General features: G+C 47.2%; 1 protein-coding gene across 3 annotated transcripts in view; it reads left to right on the top strand.

Annotated features, from left to right (window-relative positions):
• Window positions 1–4,635: 4,635 nt before the first annotated feature.
• TTC39C (tetratricopeptide repeat domain 39C) overlaps window positions 4,636–13,182 on the top strand; it is a 111,866-nt gene continuing 103,319 nt past the window's right edge. The window contains exon 1 of one of the 3 annotated variants that reach the window (XM_059040923.2): window positions 4,636–4,915. In XM_059040923.2, coding sequence (XP_058896906.1) covers window positions 4,764–4,915 — 152 coding nt within the window. In that variant the 5' untranslated portion in view covers window positions 4,636–4,763. Of the gene's footprint in view, window positions 5,019–11,289; window positions 11,340–13,182 lie in introns of those variants that run through there. The other 2 variants (XM_059040924.2, XM_067015206.1) reach the window with 2 other exon arrangements.

Genomic DNA, 13,182 nt, shown 5'->3' with positions numbered 1-13,182 from the left:
TTTTGGCGTCTTTCCCCTCCCTCATCCATGGGACCAGAGCTCCTCTGCCTCCCACCCCCAACCCCCTTGCAGGACTCAGCAGACCCACAGACCTTGAAATCAGAGACAACCTCTCCCTCTATAGAGCAACAGTGGGCAGACAGAGAAGAGAAGCCGCGGACATTCACCAGAGGCTGCAGAATGCTCAAGTCATGAGAGGGACTAAGGGACAGGGAGGCTTGATTATTTCTGTGAGGAGGGGAGAGGGATGGTAGATTAGGGAACAGCAAGAACCAGTGACTAGCAAGCAGTGAGGTTAAAGGGAAGGGACGCCGGAAGAAAGGCAAAAGGAATGGGGGAGGGAGGGAGAGGGAGAGCCTCTGAAGACCAGGAGAGGACCTGAATTGCCACTCAAAGACACATCCCAATCAAGAGCTTGGACGGGAGGCCTCACTGCTTGAGCCACCCAGGGGAGGAATCTAGACAGCAGCAGAACAATGATCTAAACTCTAGTAAAAACCTGTTTAAGCCCCCACTGTGGTCCATTGGGTATTTGATTTGGGGAAAGACAGATGAGAAGGTATCCAATGAGAAGGGAACGGTTTCCTGCTCCGTGGTCACTACTGTAGTTTCCAGGGCAGCATGAGTATGTTGTCAGAGACATCCATCCTGCTGGAGAAACAGCCAGGTGGACCCCAATGGGTGCGCCCCTCCTTAGAGGCCAGCTAGTGATCCACCTGTGAGCAGAAAAGAAAGGAACCTGCCACAAAGTTTTGCATATCAATCCTTGACCTGATTTGCCTTCCAATTAAAAGCAGTTAACTAAATCTACCCTCACAAGGCTACCTGACTAAATCTTCAGTAGAGTTAAAGGCTGAGTTTGATATCAAAGCTAGAGTAATATGAAAATGTAGTGCCATTAATTTCCCGGCTCTCCTCCTTTTTAGAGTTCCAGACATTCTGGAAACCTGTCTTTATTTCAATTGGTAGTGCAGATTTACAAAGATACGTTAAGCCATGGTTATTAGCATTACTAAAGAATTTGAATATAACTGAAGCACAAGCAAGATTTTCTTAAAGTAATATAGTCTCTAAAGGCATTTAAAATATAATTCCAAAATCCCAAAACATGTTTAGGAAGACAAGGTTAAGGGATGTTTGTTGGTTGTCTTTCTGACATCCATTTCCTGACTTCCTTTTCCTAATAGATATGGAATTTTCCAGCCAAGGAGTTTGGATGGAATTGGTTCCACCTCCCAGATGCTGGAGAAGGCTCTGATTGGCTTAATTCAATTATAATGCCATTCCACGCACATACACACACTGATTGGTTTAAGAATGAGAACCTGACCACAGGCCAATCAAAGCCAGTGTGGTTCAATTAGGGAATTTTTGTTGTAGTTAAGCATTCAAGAAGCAGTGCCTTCCTACTGGATGTGAAGAGGCAAGCAGGCAGCTGTGGGAGCTTTCAGCTGTTTGGGGACCAGGAGAGGAGGGCCTGTGTGAGAATAGAGCCACCAAGCACCAAAATGGTAGAGCTGAGAGGTGGACAGGGGGAGAAACTGGGTCCTAGTCATAGTGTTTCAGCCCTGGACAGCCTCATTTTGGAAAACTCCATTCATGAATCAATACATTTGCTATTCTGAGCCAATTTGGATCATGTTTTTCTGTTACTTGCAACCAAGACATCTTATTTTTAAAAATCTACCATGTAAAGGATAATACACATGTCTAAAACTTTTCAGTGATCATTTGAACTTGGAGTTTCATTTTCATAATGAAATCTCATGAGGAACCACAAAGGACTGACAATGCCCACAAGAGGTCTATGGAAGGAAAATAGGTTCTTTCCTCCCCTTGAGAGGAAGATGCACTGAAGACTGCATTAGTTCTGCAGAGGGTGCTGAGAATCTCGCAATTTCAAGTGCATCATGCCCTAACGTGTTCATAATCTAGATTTTTTTTCCTTTTGTAGATAATATACACAATGACCCCTTAAATATCCATCATTAGCTGCCATTATTATCCAGTGAAGAAAGCACAATCAGCCTTAATTCCCCACCTAATAGGTGAACCTTGGGCAGGTGTCATTGCCAACTACAGCTGCAAGCATAATTACTGGTCTGTGTGTTGTCTCCCTTCAGGATCATCGGGCCCGTTTTGAATCCTCTTTATGTCCCTCATTACAGAGTGAATATTTGAAAACGTCCATTCATGCTTCTGCTGCTAATCTAATTGTTTTGGTATGTGGTTAAATCCAGCGTGACACGTATCTGGTGTATATTACCTGGCAGAGTTATCCTCTATTTATATTGCCCCTCCCTTTCCTATTATGGGGTGCTGGGAAGTTGCACTGGACCTTGCCTCAGTCTTTAAACAGTTTAATTTCACTAAGTCTGCATCACTGATTGTGCTAAGTTCTTGAGATGGAACTAGCCCCACAAACATGGATTTGATTTTGCTCACCCCTCCCCCCAATCCTCAGCTGCAGGGTCCCAGGAACAACTTGTTAACAACACCCATGGTGCCATCAACGCCTTGACTGTTTCCCCGCCTCTCCTCAAGTAATAGGGACATAGAGAACTGTGTGAGGCGCCCTTCTCCAGTTGGGGGAGTACAGGCTATCTCCTGTTTGGTATTGCTCTCCTGGTTTCCCTCCCTTGTTGACTAGATTGTTTCAGGGATTTGGGGGTGGATGGTTCCAGAGATCCAAAGTCCAGGCAGCTTGTAAGAACTGGGCATGTTGTCAGCTCCCGTAGCCACTGGCAGTATGTTCCAGTGGGGTTCCTTTCTGTGCCAGAGGCCCATGTGAGCCCCATGGATGGTGCAGTACCTAAGACCCATGTTAGAGGGCCCTGCTCATCACAACACACACACACACACACACACACACACACACACACACACACACACACACACATTTATTAAGGAACACATAGGCACCTCTATCACTGGAGATCTGGCACTCAGTGCTGGCTCAATGGAACCTATAACCTATGGCAGTGCTGTTTGAAACTAACACTATTTTAAATCCCGTAGTGCTTGGATTAAAAAAAAAATTGGTCAACTTGTCATTTCCTTCTCAGAGCACATGTAGGCAATGATTCCTCCCTTACAAAGTATTATTTCCCAGGGCTGAGAATCATCCATCATCTTGCTTCTTTTGGTGTTCTAATTTGTGGCTCCAGATGTACTCGAGAATTAGCATGGCTTTGTAACAGTTATACACGACAGCTAAGGAGAGACAGCAATTCCCATTACTCTTAAATTTGTATAGACGAATGTTGGCAATATAGTATGGATTGAGATATTCATGTAAGGAATGGCACAAAAGAAGTGATAGCTACTTACAGGATGAAATTATATTATTTTGTAATATTTTCTGGGATCATTTATCTTATTGATCCTATTATAATGCTGGACATGATATTTACAATTTATGGGTTATCTCGAAACCTGAACATCGTTTTCATTTTTAAAGACAATTTCGATTGTAATTGTAAATTACAATTGTAAATGCTTTGGCAGAGCAAAGTTTCTCCAAATTGAATTTAATAAGCTACACTTTTTAAGAACTACGACGATTTAAGAAAGTGGTTTAATTTGACATGAATAGCATAATCTTGATTGTAACAACATACATAGTGATTTTGCTAAGATAAAGGTGAGAAAAATTAATTTATGGAAAAATGACAAAAACCAATTTATGGATTGTTTGCCTCCCTAATATTACGCACACACACATCACCAGCTCATCATCAGAATTTAGTCAATAATGGCTAAATTCAGTTATCTTTGGCGTTTTACTGACATTCGGTCCTACGGAAACCACAGCTTTACACTTATTTTTCTCTTCCATTGGTAAGAAAGCATAATTGTCAGGGTGAGAGTAGAACGCACAAGAACAGCTTAATTTATAACTCCTAAATATTTAAGTATATGCCATCTGGGCCACCATTTGCCTTCTTGCCCCATCGCGCAAATGCTGGTGGTGGGCCGGAGAGGGTGGGTGCCACACACCCAAGACCTCGCCGCTCCAGTTCTTCAACGCTGGGCTCGGGGCAGCTGTCGGGCAGGTGCCCGGAGGCCCCGTCCCCGCCGCCCACCTCCTCGGGGATTGGCTGCCGCGGGCTAGTAGGCGGCCCAAGGGTGCGAATAAAGTTGCGGCTCGCGCGCGCCGCCTGCGTGGGGTTTCAGTCAGTCGGGGCAAAAGCGAGGCGCGCTCTCGCTGCGGCCCGGGCGGAGTTCCATGTCCGCTCTCCGAACCCGTCTGCCCTCTCCAGCTTCCCTGCGACTCCCGGGTCCGGCCCTTTAGGAGGAGGGGGTCAAGGGCCGGGCCTAGGGGCCTCGCGCGTGTCGGGTCAGGCTCGGCGCGCTGGCCCCGGGCTGCCGCGCGGGGGACGGCGGTGTGAGGGCCCGGGGTGGCGCGCGAGGGCTGCAGGAAGCGGGGGCGGCAGCGGCTCGGCCCCGGCTCCGCTGGGGTAGAGACACCCGGAAACGGATTCCGTTTCGGTGGCGGCGCGAGCCGCGCGCCTCAGAGGGGACGGGCGGGCAGCTGCTGAGTAATCCCCGCGGCGGCGGGAGGCGGCGGCCTGGGCGCCCACGTTCCCCGCCGCGCTGCAGCTGGACCCGGGCTCCTCCCTCCGCGCCCCGCCCGCCGCGCCCCTCCCCCGCGCCCGCTCCGGCGCGCTCCGGGCAGGTAGAGCCGGGCTCCGGGCGCGCGCGGGGGCCGCAGCAACTGCTACCCCACCTCGCCTCGGCCCTGCGCAGAGCCTCGCGCGCCCATGGCTGGCTCGGAGCAGCAGCGGCTGCGGCGGCGGGACGACGGAGACTCGGCGGCGGCGCCCCTGCAGGACGCGGAGCTGGCCCTCGCCGGCATCAACATGCTGCTCAACAACGGCTTTAGGGAGTCGGACCAGCTTTTCAAACAATACAGGTGACTGACGCGCCCCGCTCCCCCGCCCGGCACGCGCACCTCGGGGCCGGCTCGCGCGCTTCCCTTTGCGGCCCGTCCCAGAAGCCCCCTCCCCCTCCCGTCGGTAAGTGATTCTTGGCCCTGTCGCCTTTCCCCGTGTCTTGTCCCTCTGCCTGAGCTGCAGCCGGCGCCTCTGCCACATCTCCCCTTCCGCCTCCACCCCTGCTCCGTGGTCCTTTCCCTCCGCGGGACTCGCCGCGTGTCCTCACGGCTCCTGCTCTCTTCCCTCACTTTCTCCCGGCCTCGCCCTCCAAGAGGGGCGCCCGGTGTTTGTTCGATTCTCTCTCATGGGTCGCCTCCCCCGCCGCCGGGTCCGGAGCCCGTTGGCTTTGAGATCTGGGACCGGATGCGATTTGAGGCAGCCGCGAGCCCGGGACTTGCAGGGTTATGACTCCGGCTAGCGTGCTGCCTTTGTGACACGGACCACACCAGCTGCATCGTGCCTGTTTCTTGTGCCTCGCGTTACTTTGCATCGTTGTGCATTGCAAACGCTTTCCTTGTTTGAAAACAGATACGCATAACTGCCTGGCTGTGCAGAAATTAAAAAAAAAAAAATCGGCCGAACTCTGCTTACGCACCTCTCTCTGCCTTTCTTCTAAAACTCAGTCCCCAAAATGAGTTGCTAATGCTTTTCAAGCGAGCGAATTTATGATGGATTTCTCTAACTTAAAGGTAGAAGAAAATGGAGGGATTCTAAATATACGGAAGAGTGGGAGGAAACACACGTGTGTTCAGTTAATTTTTTATTCCTCTTTTTAAAAATGAAGCAAAAGAACTGAAACCTGGTTGCTTTCTCGTGGGTGTGGGCGGAGCCTTCAATTTCTTTGGGGAGCATAAGCATCCGCTTTCTGGTTTAGGAAGCAAGTTTGTGATTTGTCCTTCTAGTGTTGACAAGACTCAAGGATGTTGATTAGCAGCTTCCCTGTAAATGTTTAAGGGCTAATTGCTGCATTTCTTTAGAGCCGGTGGTTTGGTAGGAATTAAGAGGACCAAACCAAATGTGCAGTTGTGATTGAGAGCCACTGTCTGTAAGCAAATGAGGGACGGTGGGATACAGACGCCTGAAGTTTTCAGACTTCAAAGAATGGTGGTTTCGTCCGGTGGGAGCTTCCACATGCTTAATGGCAAAGCAAGGATCTCACAACTATAAACTTTTCACTGAGACATTTTACTTTTAAATCAGTTTTTTTTAAAAAAATCTGCAAATGGGAACTTCTTAGCTTTATTCAGAACATTTTATTTTTAAAGCATTCCGTCTGATTTCAAGCCAGAGTTTCATCAAGGATTTCCAGAGGATAGATTTAAAAGACTCGTCTCACAGTGTCTCCTGTAGCGTTTTTTAGCTATCTGAGAATGTATTTCATGAAAAAAAAAGTTTCATTTACTGTGCTTTGACTCTTTAAAGACATAGGAATTTATGTTGTATCAAAGAGGAGTGGAGGAAGTTTGAGTCAAGTTTATTTTCTTCAGTTGCTGATCAAGATATGGCGCTTGCCTATTTCAACACTTCTTGCCTTGAAATGTTCTGTTACTTATTTTAATGATCTTTTCCCTCTAAACTGCTTTAACGTACTTAAGTTACTACCTCATGGTTCCCATATATTGAAAGCATGAACTAAGTCATTTTGCCTCATCTAGACACCTCTGTATGCACTGTTGCTAGAGGGCAAAATTTGAGCGATAGGAAAGCTCTTCTCACAGCAAGGGCGGAAAGATACACCTTGAAAGGTGTTTCTCTGTGGGTGTTGGGGCTGAGGGGAGGGGGAGGGGTCCCGGGGGGGTGGCTTACGCTGGAGAGCTAGGAGTTGTAGCTGTCTGCTTATATTTTGAAACGGGAACCGAGGATAAAAGAACAAGATACAGTAGTATGTCTTCTCTGCTAAACATAGTGCCAGGCACATTCCCTTATATTCTCACTATTCCAGTGACAACGAAGGAGTGAGGTGTATTTTATCATGACAGTGTTGTAACGAGGCACTCAAGTCTCCGTGTTTAGCGTGGCCCAGGACACAAGCCCTGGTTCTAAATCCAGGGCTCTTTTCATTAAACCATTCCTGCCTGTCCTGCCTAATTGATTATATTTTGTAATTTGCCCTGTGACCTTATTTTCCAGCAACTTAAACTTTTTTTAGGAGTGGATAGGGGTAGCATTAATCCTATCAGCTGTCCGGCATCCAGGGTTGCCATCCTAGTTGTCCGCTCTTCGTAGCTGCTGACTTTGGTTTCTCAATTCACTTACTTGCCTATAAAATGGGAATGGCGCACACCTGTAGGGTGGTGGTTAGTATTAAAAGAATTCACGGTAGCTGGCACCGCATAAGCGCTCAATAAACACTAACTAGCTTTTGTACCTGATATCTTCCTCACTATTATTGTGCTTTCTTCTTGATGGCATAGTGTGAATAGAAGACAAAATGTCCTGAATGCAGGTAGCCTTTCTATTTAAAGTTAGCCTCACATAATGCATTTGAAAGACTTGGGTCCTGTTATGCATTGGGACACTTCTCTTCCAGTTCCAGAGTCGAAAGGCCAGCTGGAAAACCCAGCAGTGATTTCGTAAGTGTTTGAGGAACACCTCTAGCTCAGTTTCTCTACAGAAGATAGAACAATTAGATTATCTCTTTTCTTAGGATTCTTTTGTCACCACCCTTCCCATTGTAGTAAAAATTCCAGAATCCTATAGTTAGTTTAACAGTAGACACATTTTGTGCCTAGTGTAACAATAACACTTTAAGAAACTTAAAGCGGGAAGGTCACTTTCTTTTGCCCCCTTACTAGGATGATAAAACTTCACCAACAGCTACCTAATGAGAAACGGTTACTTGGCCGTCTGAATTAGTGGAAAGCCGGGATTGTATAATTCAGATATTGTACATATAGGAGTTAAAAGTATATGCACAGTAGAGGCTTTCTTTTGAGATATGAGCCTCCGTAGTTGGGATTTCAAAATGTAGCTGCCACTTCTGTTGTAACTATAGTAGTAGTGTAACAGGCTACCCTGTTGATGCTTAGCCCCCATCATGCACTTGGAGATGTGTTCCTAGAGGTTGGGGCACATTGGTGCTGCTTTAAGCCCAAGGATATACCTTTGTAAGTTCGTGATCCTGACCATCTGAAATCACATTCCTCGTGTTGGGGGGCTCAGTGCTTTCATTCAGCAGTGTTCACTCCATCTCCCACACACATACACACTCTCACTGTTAATGATGTTCATGTGTGTGACACACACTCAGACCTGTAGGTACTCAGGGTCGTGATAAAAGATAGGCTGTGGTATGTGCATGAGACAGGCCCTAGGTTTTTAGATGTTGAGGTGCGGGTTAAGATTGGCCGGTGGGGAGGCTGGGAGACGTAGCCTGTAGGACTGGAGAGAAGGAATGTGTAGCCAAGCTTGAAGGAAAATTTTCCAGAGGAACTGTTGCTGAGCGCTATGATGGGGTGAAAGTAAGTTGAAGGAGGAGTTGGGGTGGGGGAGGGGAGGAGGGAGGAGAACATGAGCGGGGGTGGGTGGAAATGGAACTCTAGGAGAGGAGATGTGAAATGGCTTCTGGAGAAGGAGGGTGAGTGCTGCCAGCTGATTAGTGTTATTTGATTGTCACGTTGGATGGTTTTTCTACACTTGGTTTTTCTCAGATCTGCTGGTTGGTCCATGTTTGCTGGGATCAGCTCTGCCTTTCAGGGTGTTTAGTTCACTCATGCTCTCCAATGACCATCATCCTTCACAGTGTGGCCGTCACATCTGTAATTAACACCTGGCTCCTTGGGCCTCAGTATCCTAATGTCACCATCTTTTTCTCTTTTTGGCTTGAGATACTACTTTTTTAATCGAAGGACTAGTAGAGGTGAAACACACTGAACTCTAAGGAGAACAGAAGACATTTGGAGCTCCTGGCCCAAAGAGCTTTGTGGTTCTTATTTCATAGGCGTGGCATTTCCTGTCTCTCCTCCCCTTCAGGTCACCATCTCCATCTGCTTTAACTGACCGTAAAACATCTGCATTGTTTACCCCTGCCAACATGACTACGACTTTCTGGCTGTAGATATTATTAAAAAGCCCTGTTTGGTCATGTTAACTCAAACAGAAAGCATATAATGGTTAAAGTGAAAGATCACTGATGATAAATATGCATAAATAAGGCCTTGATATACAATTAGTGTATAGTCGGTATTATGAATTGTGATATTTTTCTTTTCCACTTTATTTTAAAGTATAAAAATGGCAAAAATGTATTAAAAACAAAAAGCAAGAAAAATTCATGGTAATGTGTATGTTTAAAATGAATGTATGGATCCTAAATTGTTTAACACAGTTTATGGTACATATGACCAAGCAGTATGACACGTGGCCTTATTTGTGAGCAAGTTGATTATGGAGCCAGTCTTACCATAGAGATGGCTCAGTATAATCCAGGGATTGCAGACTAGGCCCCATAGGCCAAATCTGGCTGGCTGGTTTTGTAAATAAAGTTTTATTGGGACACAGCCAGACTCGCTTACTTATGTATCTTCTCTGTGAATAGCTATGCAGAGCCTACAGCCTGCAAAGCCTAAAATATTGACTCTCCAGCCCCTTACAGAAAGAGTTTGATGACCCCTGGTACAAACCATAGTTCTTCCTGGAAAAACTCAAAAGGCTTGTGTAACCGAGCCAGTAGGCGTCTGAGACTCTTGTGTGCCTAGCAGTGTGTCAGATGCTCTGGACGCCAGGGAGAGCTTGTCGGCTGCCCTTGCTTCCTGCATGATCTGGCTGCTCCCAGAGCCAGGGTGCCTGGGCCTCGCTGCCAGAGTCCCTGGAGAGTCCATAGGTGCAGAAATGCAGGAAGAGGAGAAGCGATGGAAAGCAGAAATGGTGTAGGGAACTGGCGGCAGGGAGGAAACTCAGCTGCTGCCCTTTTCCACCCTCCTCATCTCAGCAGTGTGTTTGTAAAAAGGCTGATTTTTTTCCCCCAACTATTGCACTGTCTGAAAAGATCCCAGTTAAAGATTCATTTGGCTTAATTGGATTTTTTTTTTAAATGCAGCTCCCTGTAGGATAACGGGAGAGCTTATATAGGAAATTGTCAGAAAAAAGTGACCACCTGTACCGTGGTGGTGGGATGGCTTGAGGTGCTCTTTCCTCTTGTTACACGGAACACCCTGTGGACCCCCCAAACATATCATTGTGTTGCAGGGCTTAGACAGTTTGCAGAGACTTTTTAAGCTCCTAAAATCCCGTTTTTCACACCCCAGTCTCCTCTGCCAGGGTCACCCTCCTACTTACCCAGCAGCAGCAGGGGGGGATTGGAAGAGGCCCATGCTGAGAACTCCAGGAGAGGAGAGAGGATAAGAGAAGCACAGAAAGTAGACAGCTGTTATTTCAAAACTTTGTTTAGCACCGCCTCTGCCCCGTGCAAGGGTCTGGGGTTACCCGGAGAGGAACTCATCTCCGTCTTAGACTTTTTCCTCCACTTAACTCTGTCCCTTAAATTTGTAGTATGCTGTTCAGCTGGTAACAGAGGTACGGTTTGGGACTGAATAGGTCTTTGTGGGCTAATCTGGGGATCTAGTCACCACTTGAAGCCTTGTTATTCGGAGAAATGCATCCCAGTTTCTGAACAAGTGACTGCATGCATGTTTTTTGAGGTGTAGTTGTCATGCAACACCGCAGTTTCAGGTGTGCAACATGATGATGTGATGTTTGTATATATTGTGCAGTGATCACCACAATAAGTCTAGTTAACATTTGTTACCATACATAGTTACAAACACATGTTCTAGAAAGCTGTTCGGAAATTTGCTGTCTAGATGTGTGTGAATGACTTCTGACGTCCGATTTGAAGATGGGGACTGGGTTCTTCTTTGTGTGTAAAGGTGGTTGCTGGTTGGCTGTCTCCGCCCTTTTCCCCCTAGCTAAGGTTGCTTTCTCCATCTCTTCCTTCTTGCTCAATAATTTCAGAACACAAGAAATAGATATACAACAGGGAGTTACTCTTGTCTTACAGGAAAACGGTTCGTTATGATGGAGAAAGCCCTTAGAGAAGGTCCACCGTGTGCAGGACACAAAGGTGAGAAGTGTGTCCCTGCTTCGAGCAGCATTGCTCACTTAATACCTTTAAATCTGCTGCAGAAAGAGTCACTTTAACACTCAGTCTTATCCAAGCTGTAATATCTGTGAAATCACTGGTTTAGGTAACTTATTTTTCCTAATGACTCATCAAAATAAACACGTAATGGTAAATACTAGGTGGTAACCTTCTCTGTGCCAGGCTGCACATCAGCACTCCCCGTGTGTTAATCCTCACTTTATCCTCCCCACAGCTCTATGAGGGGTGCTGTTGTCACCTCCCTCTTACGGAGGGCTGAGGGGAAGCACAGTGACATTGGATGACCTGCCCAAGGTTTCACAGTAAGTGGGAGAGCTGGCTTTGAACCCAGGGTGTCCGGCTGCAGAGCCTGAGTGTTTAACCACAGCACTACACTATCTCGCTTCTGTAGCTCTTACACTATGAGAAGTTTACCTGTGTGCTGCTAATGTCATTTTGGGGATAGTTTCCCCAGAAATCTGCAAATCACATTCTGATACCCACAGGCGATCTGATAAACCACCAGAGAGGTCTGTCCGCGGGGAGTGTGTCACCTGAGCTTTAGATGCTTTGTGGCTCCCAGCTGGCCTCAGGATGAAGTCTGAGGTCTTGGCTTGGCACAGTATGTGCTCTGATCTGTCCTGTCTGCTTCCCTGCCTCCCTCCTGCCTCTTTCTAGGTCCCTTCCAAGTTAGTCGTGCTGGAGACTTTTGCGTTATCTAACTAGTTCTGACTGGTCATCCAAGACACAACTCAGATTTCCATGAGAAGGTGGTGGCGCTCCTGCAGCATCCTTCTGCCTCTTTATCCAGCACTGTGATGTACGGGCATTGTTTACACGGCTGCCTGTCTGGGCGAGAGGGGTAGACTTCTCGTCAGGTGGTCCTGGCCTTCCTGAGGTCGCTGCGGTAATGTGGGGTCCAAGAGGTTTTATAGGCATGTCAGCTCCCCTTTATTTGCACGTGCAGCCCTGGGGTAGTGCCCTTTAGGAGCCTTGATTCCTCAAACCCCTCCTGCATTCTGATGTGCAGTGGACATGTCTGGACCCAGTGGAGGGGCTCCAAGCACCCCCTGAACGCTCAGCTTCTCATACGCAGGTAGCAGGACTCCTGTCTGGCTCTTCAGCCTCTTCCCTTTGGTGCATCCAGGCTGCCCAGTGCATAGTGTGGGGTGATGGGGAGCAGAGCTGCCGCCAAGCACATGCTAGTATTGACAGGTGCCATCAAAGGGAAATCGGAGGCTCTGATGAGGTCTCATGCTTCTGAAGTGGCCATGGGTCTCAGCTGCACCTGGCCTGGGCAGGTGTAACTCTGGACATCGTAGCTCTTCGACTGAGCTGTCCTCCACCCCATGCTGTCTCTGGTCAGGCAGAGGCTTACCCTCACTGGCCAGCCCTTCCACTGTTCCCGTCAGCCTCCCCCGGTGCTCTGCGTTACTCCGGGTGGTGGTGGCATGACGTGCTGGTGTTACTTGCCTCTCTGGCAGGAGAAGGCAGGAGTCTAGCTTCTCGACTCCACGATCCCTGTCCTGAATTTCAGGAAGAACTGGTCTCTGGAAGAACTTGGAGATTGGGAGGTGAAGCTTTCCAGAGGATGGCTCTCGACTTTCTCAAATCTAATGCCCTTTCTTTGTAACAGATCTAATACTGTGTAATTCCCCTTCTGTGATCCTAAAATGAAATTGACAGATGAAATGACCTGCCCACATATACAATGTCTAAAAGTCAGTAGAATGCCCAAATAGTATCATAAAGGAGAAGTAAAAAGAAATTCATAACACAAAATTTCATGTATTTCAAAATGTAAATGCTCAGCACACCTTCATCAGAAGATGAACTAGTTAGGTGCTTGCACCTGTGTACAATGAATAAATTTGGATTTAAGAGACGATCAGAAGCCATTCCATAGGAGAAAAATGAGAGAGTAGATACACTTGACATAAAAGAAGTAACAGATGACACTTTTCTGTGTCTGTTAAGAGAAAGCAGGGGGAAAATAGCCTTAAGCGAAGTAGCATAATATGCCAAGTCAAACCTTGGATGTGGAGAAAATGAGGAAGCATTTTTGCAATGAACCAGGCTGTCTGTGTCAGGGTATTGTCAGCATAATTAATTCCCTGCGTTAGGACCTGGGATGTGTGCTGACAAAGTGTCTCAGAAAACAGATCT

The sequence above is a fragment of the Kogia breviceps genome, chromosome 15 (genome assembly GCF_026419965.1).
Source record: "Kogia breviceps isolate mKogBre1 chromosome 15, mKogBre1 haplotype 1, whole genome shotgun sequence".
NCBI classification, from domain to species: domain Eukaryota; kingdom Metazoa; phylum Chordata; class Mammalia; order Artiodactyla; family Physeteridae; genus Kogia; species Kogia breviceps.
Note: the sequence above shows the minus strand (reverse complement) of the source record. Positions and strands in the feature narration are given on the sequence as shown.